Source organism: Apium graveolens, chromosome 9, assembly GCF_009905375.1.
Source record: "Apium graveolens cultivar Ventura chromosome 9, ASM990537v1, whole genome shotgun sequence".
NCBI lineage: Eukaryota > Viridiplantae > Streptophyta > Magnoliopsida > Apiales > Apiaceae > Apium > Apium graveolens.
The window spans coordinates 232089644-232115588 of record NC_133655.1 but is presented as its reverse complement, the minus strand read 5'-3'; the positions used below and the strand labels follow the sequence as shown (position 1 = coordinate 232115588).

General features: G+C 34.4%; 2 protein-coding genes and 1 long non-coding RNA gene across 8 annotated transcripts; 2 read left to right on the top strand and 1 right to left on the bottom strand.

The window, feature by feature from the left end:
- Positions 1-2029: 2029 nt before the first annotated feature.
- On the top strand, positions 2030-8242 carry LOC141684488 (putative serine/threonine-protein kinase At1g54610). Of its 2 annotated transcripts, none has more exons than XM_074489492.1 (8): positions 2030-2199; positions 2554-2982; positions 3065-3349; positions 3474-3791; positions 4589-4816; positions 5905-6005; positions 6502-6613; positions 7500-8242. In XM_074489492.1, exons 2-8 carry the CDS (start codon positions 2623-2625, stop codon positions 7788-7790), a joined length of 1695 nt encoding a protein of 564 aa, XP_074345593.1. In that variant the 5' UTR covers positions 2030-2199; positions 2554-2622; the 3' UTR covers positions 7791-8242. The 2 variants fall into 2 exon arrangements, with proteins under 2 accessions (XP_074345593.1, XP_074345592.1); XM_074489491.1 differs by having other exon boundaries at positions 2031-2199; positions 6496-6613.
- Positions 8243-8626: 384 nt separating this feature from the next.
- On the top strand, positions 8627-10435 carry LOC141684490 (uncharacterized). Its single transcript, XR_012560645.1, has 2 exons — positions 8627-9690; positions 9946-10435. It is a non-coding gene; the product is annotated as an uncharacterized LOC141684490 (long non-coding RNA).
- A 49-nt stretch (positions 10436-10484) lies between these two features.
- Positions 10485-25501, bottom strand: LOC141684489 (uncharacterized). 5 transcript variants are annotated; one of them, XM_074489495.1, is made up of 15 exons: positions 25216-25501; positions 23870-24046; positions 22527-22613; positions 21023-21069; positions 20692-20749; positions 19880-19993; positions 19516-19641; positions 18531-18642; positions 17922-18016; positions 13720-13824; positions 13232-13618; positions 12624-12798; positions 12449-12532; positions 11970-12064; positions 10485-10732 (listed from the first exon to the last, which is right to left on the bottom strand). In XM_074489495.1, exons 2-11 carry the CDS (start codon positions 23949-23951, stop codon positions 13503-13505), a joined length of 942 nt encoding a protein of 313 aa, XP_074345596.1. In that variant the 5' UTR covers positions 23952-24046; positions 25216-25501; the 3' UTR covers positions 10485-10732; positions 11970-12064; positions 12449-12532; positions 12624-12798; positions 13232-13502. The 5 variants fall into 5 exon arrangements, with proteins under 5 accessions (XP_074345596.1, XP_074345595.1, XP_074345594.1 ...); XM_074489494.1 differs by having other exon boundaries at positions 23870-24026; XM_074489493.1 differs by having other exon boundaries at positions 23870-24013.
- Positions 25502-25945: the final 444 nt, after the last annotated feature.

Here is a 25945-nt window from a genome sequence, read left to right as displayed (position 1 = left end):
ATACTGTAACAGAGTTTATTGTTACAATAAAGTTTGTTTTCTGTTACTTGAGATATTAAAGTTCGATTTGATTGTAGTTTACACTGTATTCACCCCCTCTACAGTGTGTGTGACCTAACACAAGTCAAGGCCAAGATAACAATTAACGAAACAAAATATGTAGGTAAACAACATGCATATCAGTAACTGTAAGAACAAAGAAAGAGCATAATGCGTACCAGCAACCATAGCTTTAACACAGTGAAAAGAAACAGAAAAGCAGTGGTAGTCAATAGGTACAATGAAACAAGAAAACTAATCAGCTGAGTCGCCAGACCTTGCTCGAAGCCCTGACTACTCTTGAAAAGATAATTGCCCCCACTTGCTGCGTTGGGATGCTTGCAACGCCCCCTTCAGGATAAAACAACTTCAAACTTGGTGTTCACAGCAACAACAAACTCTACTTCAACTAGCACCTCAGTCGCCAGAAAAATCAGCAGCTCAGAATAGTGTTTCGGAGAGAAGGAAAAGCATAGAGGAGAAGAGAATGTAGGTGTGGTGTATGAAACTCACTGATGATTTTGAATTTAAATAAAATTGTAACAACTTATACATTATCTCTCACAATATATCAGCTTTAATGTTTTAATTTGAATATATTATCAATTACAAGTTACTTATCTAATATCCTTAAAAATTAAATTACAAATAAATAAAATTCTCGCCCAGGTCGCTGCGGGGCGGCGGCGCGTGCGCGCGTGTGAAGCACACACGCGCACAATGCACCATCACACACACCTTAGTAGTTGTACACTACTCATGTGTTTGATACAATATAATGCTTACACCCCTCTATTTATTTTCAATGTGGGACAAAACATATTCTCATTTTTTCAAGCTCTTTCAAGCTAATTTCAACTCTAATTCTGTGGATTTGATTAAGAATTTTTTTTAAAACCAAACGTGAAAGTTTAAGGAACACGTTTCAATCATTAGATTTTGAGATTATCATCGAGAACATAATAAAAATTATGATTTAAAATCCATTTTTCTAATATTAATTACTTGAGAAATGAAAGAGCAGCTTTAAATTAATATAATGTAAATATAAATCAAACAGAACAGGTATCAATGAGACAAAAGGTGAGGGAGAAAGGATGAAAATGTTTTGCTTAATGTGAGTTTTACACTTTCACATCAACTAGATCTCAAGATATATTGAATATCCCCTGCTACTTGATATTTTACATGTTTTGGTCCCCAATCTCAAAGCCTTTCCACATACCTCCAAATTATTCGAATATTATGCACACATTTATGTGTCATTTACACTGATGTTAACAATTATTGTAATAACATGTCAATTGAGAAAAAAAAATTATAAGCCACAATATACATTTATCTAATACTTGGGTAAAGTTATTATACATTATTTTTGCCATCATATTATACATTTAGTATGACCATTTTTAATAATTAACGTCAGCTACCAAGTGTAGCATAATGAATTAACTATTTTGATTAGTGAATTGAGTGAACTGTTTTGATTAGTAGATTGAATTTAATTATTTTAAACAACATTATCCAGTAAATAAATATTTTAAATTTAATATTTTGTATATGTGAGTTGAAAAAACTCTTCCAAGTAATTTTCTTAAAATTGGCATTGTGATAATAAACCGCTATTTCAAAAAGATAATTATCAAATACCAATATCATCAAATGTTTCATTTGATAAATCTCTGATTTAATTCAAAAAAGCTAATTAATTTTTTGCCAAAAAAAAAACTAACTGACAAATAGGCCTAGATTTTTTGTAAAAACTAACATGCATGAAATGACAAACAAAAATATATTGAATATATAATATATAATATATGTAAATTTTGTTTGTAATTTAATTTGTCACAAAGAAATTCCTGGCACCAAAGTGGAGAGAAGGGACAGATGGACTTGCGGCTATCAGACTCTTTTATCTATTTATTTATTATTAGACCTTTTTATAATTAGCTAAACTTATCACCCTGTATACAAATAATTCTTCTATACATACAAGATACAACAACTTCTCAGAGTAGCAACTAGCAACTACTCAAGTAACACATTTTGTATTATCAATTTCTCTCCTGGGAGAGAAAAAGTTGAACCCCAAGGAGACATAAAAAAACCCAAGAATTACAGATCAAGTTTTCATCTTTCCCCACATTTTCAAACTACTTAGTAAGTTCTTTAACACTCTTTCCTCTTCATTCTACTTCAAGATTGCACCTTTTTTACTTATAATCTTGATCTATATTAAAGCTTGTTTTTATCTACAGTTTAGTTACTTTACTTTCTTTTTCTTGACCTCTATTTATATATTTGTGTGTATTGTTTCTTTATTGTGACCACTATAATTTGTGGGGGCTAATATTTGTACTAATCATTGTGCTTGTTTCTGCTTTCTTGGGCAACAAAGCTAGGGTTCTTGAATTAGCGTATATTTGCTGTATTAATCAAACCCCATTTGCTTCTAGTCAAAAGGCTTTGTTTTTATTTGTTTTTATGTTTTTTTTTGTTATTTGGTTTTGTTAGGGTTGTGAATGGTGGTGATTAGTGTGGAATGTGATGAGAAATGAGAGGTAAAGTTTGGGTTTTTATGAGATGGGGTGTGTGTTTGGGAGAGATTTGTCGAATTCGAGACCAAGTAGTTCTGGGGTTGTAGCTGAAAGGGATAGGGATAGAGGGGGAGAGAGTGATTTGTCAAGAAAGAGAGAGAAAGTTGTGGTAGAGAAGGGTGAGAAAAAGGAAGGTTTAGGTAAGATTCAGAATGGGGGAGATCAGAAAGATGGGAGAAGCGGTGAGAGGAGACGGAAACCGAATCCGAGGTTGAGTAATCCTTTGAAGAATGTACATGGTGAGCAAGTGGCTGCTGGATGGCCGTCGTGGCTTTCGGCAGTTGCAGGTGAGGCAATCAATGGTTGGACGCCTCGTCGGGCGGATACTTTCGAGAAAATTGATAAGGTAAGTGGTGGTGATTTGCTTGTGTAGCTTTTTAGTTTTTGAGTGATTTTATTATTTATTTTGTTTTTCCTGTTGTGATTAGATTGGGCAAGGAACATATAGTAATGTGTACAAAGCTAGGGATACGGTAACAGGAAAAATTGTTGCATTGAAGAAGGTCCGATTTGATAATTTGGAGCCTGAGAGCGTGAAATTTATGGCTAGAGAGATTTTGATTTTGCGTCGTCTAGATCATCCGAATGTTATAAAACTGGAAGGCCTGGTGACGTCAAGAATGTCATGTAGTCTGTACCTTGTGTTTGAATATATGGAGCATGATTTGGCTGGACTAGCTGCTAGCCCAACAATCAAGTTTACGGAGCCACAGGTTGGATTTTATTTTTTGCTAGTGCTTTAAAGTTGTAATAGAAATGGTTGGTTTTTATTTTCAGTCTGGTAGTTTTGTTGATCGGGATTGTTCATCTTATGCTATATCTGAATTGATGTGGTAGGTCAAGTGTTACATGCATCAACTATTGTCAGGTCTCGAGCACTGTCACAACCGTCATGTGTTGCATCGAGATATTAAGGGTTCAAATCTTCTTCTTGACAATTCTGGGACACTTAAGATTGCTGATTTTGGTTTGGCTTCCTTCTTTGACCCTAAACACAAGCAACCAATGACTAGTCGGGTTGTTACATTATGGTATCGACCCCCGGAACTTCTTCTTGGGGCCACTGATTATGGTGTAGGCGTGGATCTATGGAGTGCTGGTTGCATTTTGGCTGAATTGTTGGCAGGGAAACCTATAATGCCTGGCCGCACAGAGGTACTCCAAAGCTTAAGTCTCAATTCTCGGCTCGCTACTGCTGGCGATTCATAATGCTTGCACTTAACTTGATCATAGTTTATCATACAGAAGTCTAGGTACTTTTCTGTTTTGATAGTGCTATCAACCCAGAATTCTAGCATAATAATAATAAAGTGATGTAGAAGAGAAGTTTTGTTGGTGTTTAGTAGATGGCTTTGGAAAACTCCAAAAATAACCTTTTTCAGCATATACAAAAAAGGACTAGGGCTAATGACTGGGAATAGTACCTTAAATAACACGTAATATCTTGGTAGACACTGTAGTAGCTTTCAATACCGATAAATTGATACCTTGTGTTTAGATACTGATTTTTTGAAATCTCTAGCATTATTCTTGAAACAATTGTCTTCAAAGAATGTGATTATGCTGTTTTTTGTCATAAATAGTCTGCGAGTAGCCAGCTATGTTCTTGTATGGCTTATATCAATTTCAACAACGGGCGTTGATACCCTCTACAAAATAGCTTGTAGAATTAGACCATAAAATTCTTTAAAGTTAATATCTTTCTTTTTGGTTGTTGAGCATGTCTGGTTCATACTTTTAATAGTTTATCCAATGTTTTGCTGTACTTTATTTGGAGTCATTCATCATTCATGTATGATTTTGTGTGCATTATATTCTATCATTTGTTACAATGTTTTTGTCTATATAAGCAAAAGTGAGTTAATAATGATATACACAGTATTATAGTTAATTTATTAAATTTAAAATACAATAGCAATTGATCATAATGATATTTGTTTTTTTCTGTAAAGGTGGAGCAGCTACACAAGATTTTCAAGTTATGTGGTTCCCCTTCTGAAGAATATTGGAAAAAATCGAAGTTGCCGCATGCAACCATATTTAGGCCCCAACAGTCATACAAACGATCCATAGCTGATACGTTCAAAGATTTTCCAGCTTCATCGTTGCCATTAATTGAGACTCTGCTTGCAATCGACCCAGCTGAGCGCCAAACTGCGACATCTGCGTTGAGGAGTGAGGTTAGCCTTTGTATTCCAACACAAGATTGATCTTTTACAGTTTATACCTATACTTGCCGTGTCTAAAGCACAAGTACTAATAAGAAACTGGTTTCATGTTTCTGCAACCAAAACTATATCTAGTTTCAGCAGGCCTCCTGTTAAACCCATTATATATTACCAGATTATGTTCTTATGCTTTAAACCAAGTATTTGGTCTGGCTGTGGTGTGTATGAATTGTGAACTTTATGTGTTATCTTATGATTCAGTTTTAGATATCTGTCATCTTGCGTGGTGTTCACTAGGAAATATTTCTTAAATGGAGTTGACTTAATTGGACTTTATAGCAAGTTATTAAAGTTTATCAGCACTTGCTAGGTATGCTTTGATCTTAGATCATCAGTCCTGGAAATGCTGCAATATCCTCCTTGCCTTCGTATTAAACGATCTTCAACAAGTATTTTCCATTAGCCGGATCAACATAATAGCGTACTTTTTTGAAACTTCTTCAGAAATACTAGAACTTTTATCTCTAAGATAAACATATAAGTTAAATAAATTCAGTAAAATGTAATATTATTGTATATAATCTTAGTTGCACCTTATATACCAAGTAACCAGTAACTCGCCAAGAATGTGATGAGAGTGCATCCTGAGTGAAGCCACCTCGAGTACTCGATCCAGTTTGCCAAGATAATAGCTACATATGATGACTTGTATACACCAATGCCTAAAAGCTGAATCTGAGAATAAAAAATTCCCATTCGAGAGCCGAAGATTTATTTCATAAATCAATGCAAGAGTATTTAACAAGAATTTTTTACAATTTATGAGCACAAACTCAGCAACTCGCTAGGAATATAAAGAGTGTGAATCTTCAGTAAAGGCGTCGCCTAGCAAGTTGATTAAAGTTTGTCATTAAATTTTCAGTTTGTCAAGTTGATATCAATTTGTAATTGACATGTACAAGCCAATGCCTAAAAGTTATATCAACCTATGAAGAGTAATGCTGTATATAAATGCATCATGCTTGTCAACTTGTTTAAGATCTTTGTCAGAGAGTGTTGTATTTTTCTTTTTCCACCGTAATTATCTTCTTGTTTTTCAGTTTTTTGCTACCAAGCCTTATGCTTGTGACCCTTCAAGCCTTCCAAAATATCCCCCCAGCAAAGAGATGGATGCAAAATTACGGGATGAAGAAGCTAGAAGGTGTGTCTCATTTAAGATGTACCTATTTTTATATTTGTATTCCTCATATTTAAGAATTTTTTGGATTTTAATCCTTGTTGATTGTGCATTTGACATGTTTGGAGAGATTAAATTTTGTATATCACATTATATATTCTTAGTCATGTATGAATCTTTGTAAACCTCCAAACCTAATCTTTTATTACAGTATATTTTACTCTTATGTGAGAATTTGACCCTCTGCATGCACTTTTAAGTTGTGTACACATTTTTTATGTTTTTGGACTTGAATAAAAACTCATTAAAAAGTTTAAAAATGATAAATACAAAAATATATCATGCATAAATATGTTATCTATAGACATTGAGGTGTGTGCAAAAAGTTAAAGGCTCGCATTATTTGGTAGTCGGGGCATAGAGAGTTCTATACAATTAGATATTGAAGATTAAGTTGTACATGTCTTGTTTGTTAATCCACTATACCACTAGTATCGTGATTGCATAATTTTAGACTCAGGGCTACTGGAAAATCCAATGCTGATGGTGTAAAGAAAAGTCGTACTCGTGATCGAGCTGCCAGAGCAATCCCTGCTCCAGAAGCTAATGCAGAGCTACAAGCAAATCTTGATGTATGTCCAGATAAGCTTTTTCTCCAGTAACTTTTCTCCAGTAACTTTATCTCTCTTTGGACTAGTCGATCTGAAAATTTTGATTCTTGTGAAATTCTACTTTAGTTTTAGTTTGGTATATTAGTTTCTTCTAAATATGCAGCAGGACTTTGTTGATGGATAGAACGTTATTTGGTTTCTTTTATTGTTATCTTTGTTAACATGTCAAGAAAATAAGTCAGGGATCTAGATGTGCAATCACTATTCGTATGACCTTCATGCATGTTACTCAGGTAGTAGTTTCAATTGCCATTCTTTTGGTTTTTACTATATGGTTTGAAGCTGGGAACTTCTAATATTTTGTGCACAAACAACTTCTCATTATTGAAAAATCTTATTGAAAACAGACACTTCGCTTATGTTATAATTCTGCAAATACCTGGTTATATGTTTTATGATATAAAGATCATATTTCAATATTTCATTGTAAGCATTCATGCATGAATAAAAAAATTTAAAGGTAAAGCAACAAAATACCCAAGAGTTTGTTCTGTTTTTTTAGGTAAAAAATAGAGATCCAAAATGACGTGGGTAAATACACATATACACATTCTACTTGCTATCCTAGTTTTAATAACTAGTAAATATCGTAGTGAAGTCATCGAAGTCATCTCACGGTTTTAGACATTTCTTTAGATGCAGTATGTTGATCAATTCCTAAAAACACAATAAGCTCCCCCTCTTTCCTACTTATATCTTGAAAATTTGATGCATTTTTCAGTCACGGTGTTTATTTTAATTATATGTATATATATATATGTGTGTGTGTACTTAATACTAAAATCATTTGATTTTGGCTACCTGGTAGTATTAAGTATTAACTCGAATGTCATCTTCCCTGATACAGAGGCGACGCTTAATCACACATGCAAATGCAAAGAGCAAGAGCGAGAAATTTCCTCCTCCTCACCAGGATGCAACACTTGGTTATCCATTGGGTTCCTCACACAACATAGATCCAGCCTTTGATCCTCCTGATGTTCCATTTAGTACCATGAATTTCTCATATGCAAAAGCACCCATGCAAACTTGGTCCGGCCCATTGCAGGATCCTGCTGCTGTTGGAGCCCCAAGGAGATCTAAGCCATCAAAGAAGGATTCTCAGAGAACTAGACATTCTTCTCGGACCAGACAATAGAGAAAGATGCACTCCGTCCGCTCCACAAAAGTCTCATTTGACTTTTAAAAGTCAATTGACGGCAATACAAACTCTAGAAAACAAGTTTTGTGATTAGTTGGAATTTTATGGAAAACTCGGTGATTAAAATACTTAACTCAAATCAAAATAAATGAGAATCATGCCACTTTTGAAAGTAGAGTTACTGTCATTTGCATTTCAAAAGTCAAAATGAGACTATTTTCTGGAGCGGATGGAGTAAAAATTATAAAGTACATTTATATCATTTTTCTATACCTCTACTGGAGTTGGGTACACTATGGTCTATAAAAACCGAAGAAATGCTTGGATATTTGGGCCAGGAAATCTTGAAGTCGCAGAGGTAATTTATTGAGTTATTGTGTAGTTCATTCTTTTTTCTTCTCATATAGTATATTTTTTTTTGGATCAAGAGAAGTTTGTTAAGAGTTGTATATGGTAATCGCCTTTCTCCCTTGTGTACTCATGCTAGTGTCTTGATCAGTGAATTTTCTCGTTACTGATAAAAAAAAATGTTGTGAAGCCTATAGTACCAATTTTAGGACTTACATGAACGGAAGAAATAAAGTTTGATTCAGTATCATTATTGTTCGAAGGATTTAGGTGCTTATCAGGAGTGTCCATTTGGTCTGTTTGGGTTGACAAATTTATACCGGGCTTGGTCTTGTGACTAAATGATGATAACAAGTTCATTGTAGAATCAAGGTTTTATTTGGATAAGAAAGAGCAACTAATCTTGGTCTTGGCTTATGGATGCTCTTGAAGCGGTTATGCCTAATTATATGGTGTAGAATTCGTTGTATAATGTATAACAGGGGCATATAATTCTTAAAATAAAAAAAAAACATTTTTACCATTTAAAAGAAAAAAAAAATCTACTTCAGAACAATGCTAAGTATTCATGGTAAAGAAAATCGATCTCACAATGTACAAATTTCGTCATGGTCGAAATAAAGAAGTTACTACAGTATATATTGGAATTGAGTTCATGCATTGACAGAAACACTAGTACCCTTCCCTCCTATCATTTGATATTCCTATTGAATCAACTAACTGTCCTGGTGAGTGAGTATACATGGAAAGAAAATGTGAAGCAGGTGAGTAAATTTTATATAAATGCAAAATAGTAGATTAAAAATAATGACAGTCTCTTGATCCGGAGGTATCTCTCTCTCGCCGAATTCGAAAACAAGGCAAGATGGGGGAGGTACTACAAGGGTGTTTGATTATTATATAAAAAAGAAGGTACTAATGAAAAAGAGCTCGTACTGTAAGCGAACTAATAACTAAATACTCCACCGTCAGGTGAAGTTTCGGACATAAAAATATATTTTTGTGCAACACTTGTAATACACTGTCACGAGTTTAAATAATAAAATATGGAACTTTTTAGTCGGGGCATTTTAATTTTTAAAATAAATTTGTACTTTCCATTTTGGTGCATGACTCTGTGATTTATTTATGCGAAAGAATTCTGGGGGATACATATACATGTTTGAGTCGAGATATATTTAGTTGACTACAATGTGACGATTGTACAAACTGAAAGCACTACACTTGGGTGACACGTACGCATATATGCCGACTCTTTCACATTTATTGCAAAACAACAACTTTTATTTTACACAAAAAGGGAAACTTACTTGTATCTTCACAAATAGCGCAAGTATCTAAATTATATCACCAAACAAGTAGCACTTATCCATTCTCTATCTGGTAAATTTGTTTTAAGAGCCTTGGCAAGCATTCTAAGTTTCTCACCAGGGATTTTGAATAAGCAAGCAGCAGACATGAGACCACCATATGATCCTTGGGAAGGAGGAAGCAGGCCTGGTTTGTTAGACACCTTCTGTCGTGGTTTTTGTAGCTCCATTTGTTCCTGGTTTGTTTCCCTCTTCTTCCTTTGTTGTTTTTATCTCATCATACAAGTTTATGCCATCTCCAACGGGTTAGATTTACGCAGATCTTACTTTGCTCTTTGAAAAAATAGATGCACTATTTTCGTCAAAACATTACTAGAAACTACTCGTGCTTCTTCCACCTAAAAGTGAACAGGCGTGCTCTGAACCTGTGCTACTCATAATTACTATAATACATAAGTTTGATTTTTAAATTAATTTATTTTGTTTATTTGCAGTCTCTACTTCTTCTCTTGTTGCTGGCTGTTACAGGACTGTCTTCCTGGCCTTGGCCGTCCTGGTTACTATGACAATCCTCCCGGGTCATATGCCCCTTCATCCGGGCTACCTTTCGGCCATTCCCATGATCATCATCACAGGCTCACGGATCCTCTTGTAGGTCGCGGTCCAGCTCCTCCTCGTTTTGGGCCTCCCCCACCCTATGTTCCTGGCCCGTTGGCTGGTCCTCCCGGCGAAGATCCGATGATGTTTGATCCACCTGGTCCACCTCTACCCCCTGGTCCACCTCGTTATTGATCTTGGCTCTAATGTTTCTATCTTGTAATCATGGTCATCAGACCTAATAATTCACCAATGGACTGCTTAGTCTGCTTTCACATAAACATGTTCCTATGATGTTTGATCCAAACTCCAGTAATATTGTTCTTTACTAATTTGCAAACTCGCGATGTACACAACAATATGCTGAATGGAAAACCTTTTAATATCCCTCTATTAATGGCACACATAGTTTAAATAAATAGATTGCATTTCACTAGAGACCAATGACTATTTTAAATAAAAGGCCCACAGGAGGCAAAATATATACAGGCTCAAGGTGGCTACTGGTAATTAAAAAATTTACATTTCATTCGTCACCTAAATTCTGAAATTTGAGCAATTAAAGTAGTACCCGAGGAAGAACCATATAGACCAGCAAGCTTGGAAGTTGGAACTCAATTCTTTTGCGTAGCACGTACAAGTAGAAACCACTGCTCAATATGTTCTTTTTGACAAGCTGGGCACCTACATTGCCAGAGTGAGACCCTTTATTGGCTAATCGGATATAAGCAATGGCACAGGAAATGATATCTAACAGTTTACTTGTACAATGCAATTAGGTTTTCACATTTTAACTCTGAACACCGAATATATTAACTTCTGCAAATATGTTATCAGTTAGATTGACTAAATTGATATCTTCTGCAAGAATTTTGCCACTTAATATATGTGACGTGCAAATTCTATGTACAGAAAATGAAAAACTCAAAAAGCTGAAGAGAAAGCTCATCCAGCTGATATTAGTTCAACTATCTATGATTTCAAGCCTGAGGAGCTAAAATGATATTAGTAAACTCTCGATTTCAATAGTGTATCAAACTTTAACTTGATTAAAAGTCCGATATATCCATGCAGTAAATTACAACAAAATGAGAAGACATTCCACTTTAAATCTGTCAAAAAAAAAACTCCATATTTTACTCTACTTATTATCACTAAAATATGTGATTGTTCCCCACAAAATATTTCACAACCAAGTCAAATTCTCAGACCTCTTCATTTAGTAAATACAGAACTGAAGACAGGACTACCTAGCTGATAGATAATACATTTGTAGATATATGTTTGTATCAATAGGACCTGAGAGTTGAAGGTACTACATAGGTATACACATTTTCCATCACATCATGAGGCCGAACTGAGATCATAAACGTAGATAGTACTGCAATGGCAGATACAGATATGGTTGAAGGCCACAATTTTTATAATTTTTAATAGTTAATATTTTTTTAGGTACACAATATGAGGAGGGGGAGGTTGAGCCAAACTTTAGACCAGTTCTAGCTCTAGGATCACCTTTCCTCCGCTAAGAGGCTCCATTATCCTAAAGTTTTGTTTTGCAATTTTTCTGTGTACCCATGGGCACACATTAGAAAGTTAGGTGGCAAAATTTGATTGGCCTCACTCTCATTAATAATAATGGGTGCATGTATGCACAAAAGTCTCCGCCAGTTAAAATCAGCCAACTTATAAAAAGAACTGTTGTTAGAGTGTGCCCATTGGCACATACTAGAAAGACCTTTTTACAGTTTTAGAATACTTCACTTGTGTTATTTGTTTGGTCGTAACGTTTTCACCAGTCTATATATCATAGTCTAACAACAGATCCATAAATTGTTCCATTGAGGATGCAAATACTTCAATTTATGTATATTTTCAAAGAAGAAAATACTAAATAATAAGTTTCTTACGCCATTCTAACCTGTAAGTTAATGCCCTTCACTAGCAATCTTTGAGTCACAGATACTAAGGTGGATGTAAAACGCCTGGAATGCGGATATGATATAGATGCATTTACTGAGAAGTATTATAGAAGGAAGAAATCAGCATAATAATCAGAAAAGAATCAGTCTCATAAATGGAAAACAGCAGTAGTATTCAAAAGAATTTGGCAGCAGTAACATCCAGACTTTTGTTTGTTTCCTGTTTCGTTTTATTCCAATTTCCCAATTATCAGCATGCGTTTTAGGATCTGTCTCTCGATATATGTAGCCTATATAAAGGCCTTTACAAAGGAATAAAGAATTCAATTTAATTTTTTCAAAATTTGGCTAAAAAGGGACTGTCGAGGACGAGTCCTGTTGAGAGCAATCACTATAGCTTCAAAGGCCAATTCTCGTTTCCAAGCCTGTGACTAGATCCTATGCTAAGGCAAATAACTAGATATTGAATAGCCGTTACCTTAGCAAACACATCCTTGTCCACTTTCCAGAATTGTAAGATGACCTCATGTTCAGTTATAGTCTCTCCACTGTTAGCGAATAGCTGAAATTGTTCATAAGCAATTGTTACACGTCCATTATAATTTAAACACCAACACTGTAGCTACACATCTAGTAGGAGCTGTCTATCTGACCTCATAAGGTCCATAAAGATCTCTTTTGTGCGATTTGACTTCAATATGTTAAAAAAATAATGCTGGAGGGAGTCGATGCTACTATGCCGAAACATGATTTGTCTTGGAGCCACACCTCCTGGTTTAATAGCAGAGTAAGATATAGACCGCCATTGAGGTGAGAAGGACAATACGCCTGTGATGAGAAGGAAATGCATCATTAAACATGATGTGAGAACCACAAAATTTAGAAAGCAAAAGAGAAAATCTACTGCTGATGATAACTTCTAAGAATTTTTTATCGATTTTGAGTTTTTATAATTGAACACGATATTTTTAATATTATACAAGGAAAGTTGCTTTTCTCCAAACTCTATTTAATATGGAAAAACACAAGCTTTTCAGTACAGAAGGTAACATGCATATTAAAATATGTCATATTGAAACAAGCCTCGGATATGGAAATTAAATATGTACCTACAAAAGAATATGGATTGATATGGAATGCTGGAGAATGAACTAGTTCTATGTAATTCAGAAGTTTAAAAGTATGCATTTCTTTGGAAGTTTAAATGTTTGTATTTTTTAGTTATGGAAAATAGGATGAAGTGCATATACTGTGAACGTACATTTGTATCAGACTATCAGCACAGAGTCACGGAAGTAAGTAGAATATGTAAAACTTATTCTTTTTCCAGATTGCAGAAATCCGTAAAAGGAATAAAGAGTTTGGTTGACTTGATCAACCAAGCGAGAACAACTTATCCAGAAATATGGTCGCTGAACTTCCAACTATAGTCTTCATCCAAACTCGGATGATATGACTGGATGTGAGGATAACAAAGTTCTAATTATAGTAGTAGAAAATTCACTGCATATAATCATTGTACTCCTTTTGCTTCAACCATCACTCCAACATTCATCACTAGATGCCTTGTATAGATCATTGATGGCAGAACGAATACGCTGATCTCTCTGAGAGTAATAAATTTTGGTCGCCATAGGAGCTGGAACACCTGTTTTGTTGCATTATTGTAGTGACTATCGGTAACATTTTAAATTCAAAATCATGCAATATTTTTAATCAGATCAAATTTAATATGATCACAGATAATACCTCTGGTTGGACTGTTGCTGTTATGGACTTGCCTTGGGATTTGACATCCAACAACATGCTCAGATGTCTTTCCGCTTCCCATTTTTGATCCGGTCCGAAACTCGCCTGGCCACAGGAATAAAAAATAATTTAGACATGAGAAATGTTGTTCACCCTGATAAAGTCAAGTCTGTGCACTAAATATTAGTCTGCTGCAATTTAGAGACATCACTTTACGAGAGATGAAAACCTTAAGAATAAGACACCATGGTTAAGGCTTTGATATTTTTCAGCATTAACTACTATGAAGGCCCACTCTTCTTTTGTGTTCTTCACCATGCAATATGCACTTGAGATACATAGGAAATAAACCATGTATTTTATCGTTTTTCCATAATGCTATTCACGTTAAAGCATGTGATATGTGTGTATAAGTATCTACCAGCTTAAATCGTGAACTCCCATTGGGTTAATAAGTTAATTTAATAACTGTTCTTTCATTTTTTTTATATTCTTTTTGTTGTAAGTATTTTAATTATAATAGGTTTTTAAAATAATTATACCCGCTAAAACAGGTTTTTGAAATAAGTAAGCCCTAGATATTTCTAAACAAAAATAGTAAATGTATCTAATTAATATGTATAAGTAGACCCTAAAAATATGTATAAATTAGCAGGGTTCTAAAAATTGGCTGATTAACCGATTAATCAGTAGACGGACGGGCCCCATCTCTAAGCAATTTTTCGGGAGAGACAGGATTAAGCGGTCGAATCGGTCAAAGGTTCAAAATTAAAAAAAAAACAAATATATTAGAATTCAAAAAAATAGTGAATTATCATATATTGACTTATAGTTGACCATTGTTAACTCGGATCATGAATACAGAAGTATATATTAGCATATCAAGAACTTTATATGTAGAAATATTATGTACTGATTTCTAACTACTAAGCATGTATGAATTTCTAGGCAGTAATTAGGTTGACTATTGTTGAATCTGATCATGAGGGCTACTAAGTATATTTTAGCATATCAGGAACTTTATATACAGTACTAATTTCTAATTACTAAGCAGTAACCAGTAAGTAGTGATTATTATGCATAAACCACTTAAATATCAAGTATAAACTAATGATATGTGATTTATTTTTTCGTAAATCTTGCCATTTAAATCCTAATATTGGACAAATGATATGTGATTTTTTTGTGTAAATATTATGACATGCAGCTCCATGAAGTTTAATGACTTGTGCATTTTGCCACCTCTTAACTTCTGATAGGTGTCGAACTATATTTCTACTTGTAACGCAATTTATATAAAATGTAGAAACACACACACACACAGGTTGAGATCAACAAAACACGGCAGAATTAACTATGCCGTTGTTTACACACAATTTGATGCCTTGAAGCCTGCATTGATCTACAAGGATATCTTATGCTATATGCACATACTAGAAAGCTATGTAGACATTAATGCCAGCACCACCAGCTAATCACTAATAAAATGTACACTACAGTCAAGAAACCTAATTCTTACAATTTATCACATAGCTTCCAGAGAATGATATTCTAAGCCACGAGCCAAGGGTTGTTAAGTGCAGTGTTGGGAGTTCAGAAAATTGAAGGCCAACTTTAGTAGGGCTCTACATGGTGCACTTGGAGCAGACACATAATATAGTCCTGTTTCTTTTAGCTCCTTCAGAAATAGTACATATTTTTAGGAGAAAAAAAAACATGTTCAGGTACTTCCGATAATAACTACTTCCTTTTGGAAATACGTACCCCAAACCGCTGTTTGGCTTAACTTACGTTAAGAAAATAAGTGCATATTTCTCCAGAAATACAATTTATGTTACTGTGCATATGAGTGTTAATCAGACCATATCATATTCTGTGCAAGTAGAAATGATGCCCGTCAAGGATAAGCATGGGGAAAATAATTTCAGAAAGAAAGCAACTCAACTCATCCACAATGTAATAAAAAACAAAGAATGGGATCAAGGAAATGTCAAGTTCAGAATTAGATTTATATTTCAAACTCAAATCTAACATTATAAGATTAACCATGTTCTTAAAGGATTGTGTAAACTTGGCTCCCTGAATCTATTTGACAATTTTGTTAACAATATGTTAGGAATAATTATTAAATCAGTACAAATCTGAATAATTAGTGTGTGCATCAGTTATGGATTTTAAAGGGAGGATTTGGTGGGAATAATAATATTTTAGCTTTAATTTAGGGATTGTGAGTTGAGATTGGGGTTATAAATAGGGAAGTCATTTATATGTTAGGGAAGGAAGAAATAAGATTGACTTATGAGTGTTTGTGGAGAGTGGGTGGTCTCTCGAATACCACCTAGTTGTGTGTGTTTATCAATAAAAGAATTCGTTTCTTTATATATATATATATATACAAATATAAGGACTGGACAGGTCCTAACAGTGGTATCAGAGCACCTTTGTTCTTGGGGCAACGTTGTTCTCGGGGCAACGATAGGTACAAAACAAGTTGTATCAAAACGACGACTTAGAAAAAAAAAAAAACTGAAATAATGCAAGCAGAATATCAGAAGTTCAACATTGAAAAGCTTCAAAATGACATTTCGTTCCTCAAAGAAGGTATGGTTGCCATACTTGCAAAAATGGACAGCTATAGTCGCGAGACTAGTGGACCATCACCGTCTGTTGTTGAGAATCGGCAAGGCTTGAAACGGGTCACGAATTCGGTCCACGAAATTGAGGAGAAGCTGAAGGGAGTACAAGCGACTGAAAGAGATCTTAAATCAGATTCTGAAATGATTGGTTTTGGAAAACTTCAAGAACAAGAGACTTGTTTGTCTAATGTCTCATCGCATCCAAGTGCATCCATGGACTCTTTATCGCGAAGAATTGAAACAGTCATGTTCGAAGGCGTAAAACTTGAAGGTCGGTCGTGCGTAAAACTTGAAGGTCGGTCGTTGGAGGCTGAACGTTATGTTAAAATTACTAACCTCTCATCACCAACTAAGAAGGTCTGGTCAGTTGTAGTATACTTGAGACACGATCCTTTGTTCTTGTACAATTGTGGGGAATGTCAAGCACCTTCTTGTACTTGGGAGGAATTTAGAAAATTATTGGCGGAGAGCCAGGGGTTCTCGACTAGAAAGAAAAGGAAAAAGAAAGAATGAAACTATTTTCTCATTTGAACCTTGAGGACAAGGTTCAAGTTTGGGCGGCCGGTAATGTTAGGAATAATTATTAAATCAGTACAAATCTGAATAATTAGTGTGTGCATCAGTTATGGATTTTAAAGGGAGGATTTGGTGGGAATAATAATATTTTAGCTTTAATTTAGGGATTGTGAGTTGAGATTGGGGTTATAAATAGGGAAGTCATTTATATGTTAGGGAAGGAAGAAATAAGATTGACTTATGAGTGTTTGTGGAGAGTGGGTGGTCTCTCGAATACCACCTAGTTGTGTGTGTGTTTATCAATAAAAGAATTCGTTTCTTTATATATATATATACAAATATAAGGACTGGACAGGTCCTAACACAATACAATAAGTGAAGGCGGGGTTAAAAGCTATTACAAAAAAAAGGTTGCTTTCCGCCCATCAAAAAATAACGAATATTCATTACTATATTCCTCCATATTTGGGATTTCGTCTGTAAAATTTAAGAGGTATAGTGTCACTTTTTTTTCTCTTTCCGTCAAAATATGTTTAGGACAGCATATACAGAGAAACATGGAAAACTTAAGTAGTTAACTTCTGCAACTTAAATGATTGGTTAAAAATTTTGAAAAAATATGAAGATCAGCCTTCAAGATGCATTATGTTAATTATGAAACATGTGACCTGCAATTACACTGAATTTGTTTCCATGCTCTCTATAAAAATCTAAAACTGCCCTTCCCTTTCTAGCCAGACATAAAATCTATTCCTCATTTTTATCCACTCAGCAACCAATTATACAGACAAGCACAAAGAAACTAACACAGCTTAGCGACGGAGAGAGAGTGAGGAAGGGGAGAGAGAGTGAGGAAGGGGAGAGAGGAGGGAGGGGGAGCACTAAAACATATTAGTAGTAAATAATTTAACAAAATAACAGATAGAAAAAGAGGCTATCATTAGAAAAGTACATAAAATTCTGAACTATTATCCACCAAGCTGCTATAAGAAGGATCCTGAATCATGTTAAGAAATAAACAGAACTTTGGAGATTGGAGTCGGGCCTTACAGGTAAGTGCCTCCTGAGTATTTAAAAACAAATTTTTGTTTACACCTTTTGCAGTTCCTAATTGATCCAATATTAGTTGACTGTCAGCAGCTAACCTACAACATACATGAAATTTGCATTACATTTAGAAAAGACGCGATTGATGACAAAAACTTTTTGCACAAAAGTGACAACTACTGAACTACAACTTTCCACCAGGTTCCAGTAAATTTTCTGTTTCCAATCACTAAGAGTATTTCGAGTCATGTAACATTTAGAATCAAGCAACAGCAAGATAGCAATAGAACTACAGATGAGCAGGTCCAGAGAAATTTTATAGAGAGTGGAAAAAGCAGAGCATTTACAGTTCACCTGAAGTCACATGAATAACTCCTAGTTATGAACAAAATTGACTACTAACTTATGCATATCACACGTGCTATGTCAACGCACTGTGTTGCTAGCTGCATCAACGATAATGAAGCACAGTATTGATTTATTATGTGAGAACTTGTGGGTGGGAGTGGGGCGTAGCAGAACTTGGATAGCCATAGGAAAATAAATGTAGCATTAGTTAAAAAACTCAAAAACTTAACATCTATTAATAGAAGCTGAACAGTGAAGACGTACAACTTGGAATGTTTTAGCGGGGGTTCCTCTGCACCTGCCGCTCCATCCACAAATCCGGAATTGATTTCTGGAGTATCCATCATAAGCGGCCCATCTGCACATAGGGCAATTCCTGAGCCGGAAATCAAAATACTGAGCTGTGTAATATGGATTGTGTAGAGATAATAACTTATGTCTTTCATAGTAGTTTGTACAAAAGTAAAAGAATCCTTAAAATAGAACAAATAATAGGGGCCAGCATAGAATAACAATCAATCTAGTACTTGAAAAAGTCCATTCAATGTGCCCGAGTGGTCATCAATCCCTCATGTCTACTAAGATGGTAAAGAATTGATATTCCAATGTCCCAAGTGGTACTATATATGCTTTTCATTGTAGGAAAAAAGGGCTTTCCCTGAAAGGATTGTCACTTACATCCTATCAAGTAATAAAGAAGAGGAAAATACACTTCCATCTCCTTGTTTGACTGAAGGACTGTCAGCTTGGTAGATATTACTATGTGCAGTTTCTAAATGAGACAATATATTCATAAGCATGCTAAATGCATCAAAGAGCTATAAAAAACAGTACCACTATGGAGAGTATATTATGCCTGGCTTTGATGTGTATCCAAGCCTTAAGCATGTAATATAATATAAATATTTAGGTTGTCTACATAGTACATAAAGACCTAATTATCAATAAATGGATATTTGTTCTTTAAGTCATACAGATGAAAATTAACATAGGCCAACGATATAAATTTGACACCAAACTTCTATTTTTTTTCCATTAACTCTATGCCATCCAATTGCCAGGGGCTTTCGTAAGGCTCGTAGCCCAGGAAAAGCCTAAAATTTTAATAATGAATAGCCATTCCACACCCATAATGAAACAGTATATTCCACGGAACCATTCATTTTAACCATATATACATTTCGCAACTAAATAGTTTGGTATGATAAGCTTCATCCTGAAAAACGTGTGAAGAGAAATAGAAACAAACCTTTTCGTCCATTGCGGGAGGAAGAAGTCAATTGCATTTGCTTGTTTAAACGGGAGCCTGAGGGACCACTTCCATGGCTACCATTAGTTTTTGAAGGTTTCATTTCTTGAGCCAAAGTTGGTTGGACTAAGGTAAATTAAGGTCTACAAATCATTATCCTTTTTTAAAAATTAAAATAATATGTTTCATTCATTTCTTAGCAGTAGCATGCAGGACCAAGGTTTACTGCAGGACCAAGGTTTACAAATTTCATCAATCTGAGCAATGATTACCAACTTTGTATTTCCAGCTCAGAAAGACACTGTATCATCAACACTGCAGTACAGATCCTTGTCAGATCTTTAAAAAAGATTAAAAAGGATACCACCAGGCACTTTTGATGACTTCTTTCTCTCCTTCGCTGGAGGTTTTTTTCGTTTGGTACCATGATTAAGCTTCGGCGCAATTACTTCAACAGAACTCAATGATCTACAGAGCTCTGAAAGATGATATGCAAATACATATTTAACATAAACCTTCCAGTGCGACTGCCAATTATAATCATAAATTGATAATGAAAGAGAATTGGTTCAGAACCCTAATTAAATTTTATCCATACACATAAAAGTAGGACACAGGGTCTTCATTAAAGTTTAGGTCAGTATCAGGCATAAAAACTGGTTGTTTCATCAGGCAGAACATTAATGTACTCCATTGGGAAACTACTTTAAACTACATAAACAATAGAAATAAAAATAAAAATTTGTTTTCTAATTTGAGCAAACATCTGCGGAAGGCATTAAAGGTGAAATTTCACTAATATTGCATAAGAGAACACAATAATGAAAAGAATAGCCCTTGCTCATTCTGATTCTATTCGATTCACTCATTTAATTTCTCGTAAGTAACCTCATTACAACCTTCTGGCTCATTGACATTGATTATAAACTCTATGCTATAAAATTAACTATAAATAGCAGCTAATCGTACATATTACATCTTGAATTTCCTTGGTTCCTCTTATGTGTAATCCAGCTTTTGATAACTTTATGATCCAGATATTTTCTGTTTTGTTTACACCTAATGTTTTTCTTTTTCTTTTTCTTTTTCTGTAAAACTGAAAGGGGAGAGGCATATCATATAATAAATCACAAATGCTTTTCAACAGCCAAGTATTATAAGGAAAAAAAAGTGCACCTGCATGAACTGCGAACTGACTGTCCCTCACCGGCTTCTTACACTTATTGCAACATACCTTCACATCAATATAAAAAGAACATATAATACAAAGAAATCAAAACACGTACTTCGGAAGTAACTACAAACTGGTGATAACTATCACATCATAAAATGAGCAATCCACTTCCTTGTTTTATTTAGACAATAATACGGGATTAGGCAATACAGCAAACAGGACACCTGATGAAGCAGTTGCGATGAGATAGATACTAAAACTAGACAATTTTCATCCATATCCAACATATGTAATAATTATTCAAATTACAACCAACAAAAGCTCCAACTTTACCAGATTTAAAGGATCTGTAGTAGGCTTCAGACCAAACACATGCATATCTGCAACAAAGAATTCATTAAAGTCATTGGAAACTGAGACTCACAACACCGTGCTACATAAAAATATAGGCAGAAAACTGCACATTGCTTTTCTATTTTGGTAATTAGTAACTGACATTTTTACACATATTACAGAGGATCACAAAAAGTAGTCTGCATATACCACGCCAGAAAATTACAAAATATACTAACGAGTTATTCATGTTGCAAGGCCTAAGGATTTTGGAAGCAACTACTTGACCTTGTCACGACTCACGAGATACTGACATCATTGAAATTTTATACAAGTTTCATCTGCACTATCACTTCAGGTACTTACATTTTGTTAAGTTACCAGCTCTCCCACAACCTCAAAGTGTTAGGAGGAGACCTCGAGGTATTAAGAGGATGGCTTAATTGGATCATATAATATCTTAGCACTCTCCCTCACTCGAATCCCTTTTTGGTTTGAAGAGTGGAACACTAGGATTTCATCTTTGGGACCATACTGAACCTTAGTGTTAATAATAAATATTCGAGAAATATTGATGGTGCAAAGGTTAAAAGTCCAAATGTAATCTGATACCATGTTTAGATAGGAGCTCTCCCGAAATATTGGAGGGATATTTTACAAGATCATATTTTATCTTAACACTAAATTTTCTAAATACTAGCACAGGTGTTTTTTTAAGCAACATTCTCAATACTAATCAAGGAAGATCACCAGAACCCACTTCTGGAGTACTGAAGTGCCAAGGAGAAGATATCCAAGAGCGCCTTTAACATTCTTTTAATGCAGCAAAAACCTTGATTTACCAGAAAGCCACAACACCAGCAACAAAGACTCAACCTCAGATGATAAATATGCCTATTTATACATTTATTACTACATTTGTACAAATAAACAAATAACATGTGCCTTTTTATCTAAAATTTAAACGGCACGCATTTTACATGTTTTCCCAAAAAATAGACACAAGTCAATCAAAAAGTTGTGTCCTTGAATTTGAAGATTAAATTGGGGTTTGATATTACATGTGCAAAAAGATCAAAACACTAGTTCTGGACTGAATGTCAAACCACATGCAAAACTTACTAACTTACAACTTAAATCTTGACAAAAATGTTGCCTTGCCTACTAAAACAGATATACATACAAAAATGAGCAAAGCAGCAAAAACAGTTTTTTGGGCGTATAGGAATTACATGGAGCAGCAATATAAGGCTGAATCCAAGTCGAGGCATAGTGGGTTGAATATTTCCAAATGTTGATTATTACAAATTCACAGCCTTAATTTACTCTAAAGTCCAAACTAGAATGATATATAACCGGCAAGAAAAGGGATATTGAATCTGGTGCCTTCTGTATCATATTTTAAAAACCCTTCATTACTAAGATAGTTACTAATTAGTCCAAGCTAACTTAACCTAAGTTCATACATATGTACAAGTATCTCAATATAGGATGCAAGACATACCATCTTCATCTAGCAAATTTGCTTCATCTGCCTCCCAGAATTCTCTCTGTATATATTGATCAGCCAATTTGTTACAGCCTACATCTTCTGCGAGATAAATGTGAAAAGAAGGGGTTACAGCTTAAACATATATCAGCCAATATATGGTGAAGGCATACAGCAACAAGCTAAGAGGTTAAAGGTACCTTGATACAATTGCGATCATCTATGCTTTTATATAACGAGTTTAACGAGTTTTGCATGTAAATGGTGAAACATTAAATGTATATGTATGTATCTTTACATATATGCATCTGAGAGGAATTAACCACAAATTTAGTCAAACCACTTGCTCAATACTAATGGGAGTGACAAAGGGGACTGCACAAAGACAACAATACAAGTGCAATCGGACAACAATACAAGTATATAAAATAGAGGACACAAAACAGAAATTTGGAATGCCCACAAAGCAGATACAAACAGATGAAGCTAAGGGTAAGAAAGACAGGAAACTCAAACTCCAGGAAAATTTATAGAAGGTTGATTCTTTACCAATAAATACCAATATCGCTATGCTACTGGAGATCAAGAGTCTAGTAAATATTTCCCAAAGGTTATTGCTGAATATTAAAAAGGTCCATACACAAGGACATATCACTTAAATGTCACGTGCAGGAACCAGATACTAGTTGCATAGATGATGGAACGAAGTCGGTGAGCATGTTTTAACTCTGATCCTACCTCATTCATAGCTTAGTTGTATCATGTGTAGCTGCCATTTATAATATGCTTTAATTAGTTGGTATTTTGTATTTAATATTTAGCTCATCAACATTGCACCCTTTACCTAAAGGTTAAGGCAAAGGTTCTTTGTTTAGGGATTGACAGGTAAAATAAATGAGTTTCCCTAAGCATCGAGCATTCTAACGCAACTTTTGTTTGCTATTTCATAAAAACTTACATGTCTTGCACGAAATAAGTTCGCACCATATAAGCACCTTATATGTGGACTATGATAAACAACATAAGTTTCTTTATTTTGTAAATCTTATAATTTTTCTGGTGGTGAGAGAGACCAAAAAGCTAATCCTGTTAAATTTCGAGATTAGACAGTAACCACCTCCCCTCAAGATCTCCGCCTCTTAGCGCACCCAGAAAAATAAGGCTGGATACTACAGAAATACAGTTTAGATTTTAAATATGGCTGAATACTATATAAATATAATTTGAATTTTTTGTTTAATTATTTGATGATATTATTATATTCATTTGGGATGGTACATAAGCATCAGAGGGTCACTCTAGGAAAGGTGATACAACTTTAAAGCATTCAACAGCTGAAACTATTAAAGTTCCCGTACCAGTAATTGTGTGTGAAACGCTTTCCTGCGCCAAAATCCTTGCTATGGCCGCCATTTTACCACTTCCAATTGAGTGAACCATTGTGTTTGAAGAAGCTTGTACACATGGACCAGTCTAAAAAAATATGCACGAATAATACTTACCTGCATTCAGCACCTTAGAGGTGAAAGAGTGAGCTACACGTAAAACACTATAAGGTGTCAAACAATTACTTGCATTCATACAATTGGCTTGTTGATAATGATAGTACAAAACAATCAAATGACTTGGAAAAATTGGAAGTATGATCATGAGCTCATAACCTTGAAAATGAGGAGAAAATCACAAAATTAAACATCTAACACAAGTTTTTATCACAATACTTACTATTAGTAAGTAGTAACACTTTCTGTCCTCAATTAATTAATCTTATGTGCCCTTAGAAAAAATCATGCATATTGTAAGAAATGTATCAAGTATTATAAAATTCAATGTTCAGAATTACTAAAAATATACAACTATAAAATTTTATCTTAATTTAAAGTTGATTAGGCCCAAAAAAATTAAAACCAAGTCTTAGCCTAATAGGGTACCCTGCTCCTCGTCAAGGGTCCAAGTTCTGGTAGAGGCTGTTAAGCAACATCAAGGGTCCAAGTTCTAGTAGAGGCTCTTCGAGAACCAGTTAATCTAAAACCTTAATGCGGTAGATGAAGGTTTTGTACTCTTCAACATTCCCTAATCGTACAATTGAACAAACATACCCAGGCATATACCAATACCAAAACAAACAAACACATTAAATTAAATAAATGGAGATTGAAGGACTCAAACCCAAGTCGGACTCCTTAAATCAAGCGCCAATACCATGTTAAGTAACAAGGTCATCTAAAAACTTAAAGTGGCATGATGTTATACTATTCAACAGAGTCAAAAAAATTACAATTGTCCTGCACAAATTGTCATTATATAAAAGTCCGAAACAAACATTCACAAGTAGAGGTCGATAAACACCAGCAGCTAAATTTTAGCCTTAATAATTCAGCAATGTGCATCAAATATGTGAAAATTTAAGTTTATATATCTACAATAAATCACATCAGTAATCTACACATTCAATAACCATACCAAATAAAGATTTATTAAATTTGCCACAATTTAACAAGCATGACATATAATAAATAATAAAAAGACATTAAATAAGATTGAAATACAAAACATATACATACATGCAATTCAAATTATACATACGACGGTCCCAATGTAGACACGCATTACCAACCAAATCATAGTTAAATTCACATAGCAGTTACAACATAAACATACATATATAAAAAGATACATACATGTGTATTGAATGAATTGTTACCTAAAATATAACGAAGGCTGTGAAATTAGGAATACGAAGGGCGAGTAAATCTAACAAGGGAGCTTTGATTTTGTGATGCGGAGATTAGAAGCCCTAGAGAGAGAGAAAAAAATAAATGTACGGAATTGGATTGTTTCTCGCTCTAGAAATTGGAAAATTATATGAAAGGCTTGATTGCGAATATATAAATGGTGTTTCGCCGCGCGGAACTCCGATTTTGCACTTGCTTTTTCATTCAAAATAAAGGTTTTTTTGGTAGGTTCGAACTTCGAACGCTTAATTGCAAATTTTTTCTCCGAAATATCAAAGAAAAAGCGCTATATTCGTAAACATAAATACTTTCCTGTTCCTTTTTATCTGTCACATTTTTTATCAAAAATATCAATTTCTTTACTAAAAATTAAATATTACTTTTATATTAGCCTAAAACTCGTGAAGAGCTCAAGTAATTAAGAGTTTATCCTCTGTCGTATCCTCTGTCATTCCAGATACTGGGTTCGATCCTTGATCACCTCGAAATTTCTAAGAACAAATACGCCTTTGTAAGGTTATAAGTCATATTTGTCAAAAAAAAAACTCGTGCGATACACGACTGTTAAAAATAATTATTGTTATATTATTTTTTATCTATAGGAATTTTGGACGTCAGGAGTTATTTCGTTTAATTTTATAAATTTCGGTATTTTGATGTTATCTAAAATAAAAAGAGAGTTTCAAATTAGTATCATTG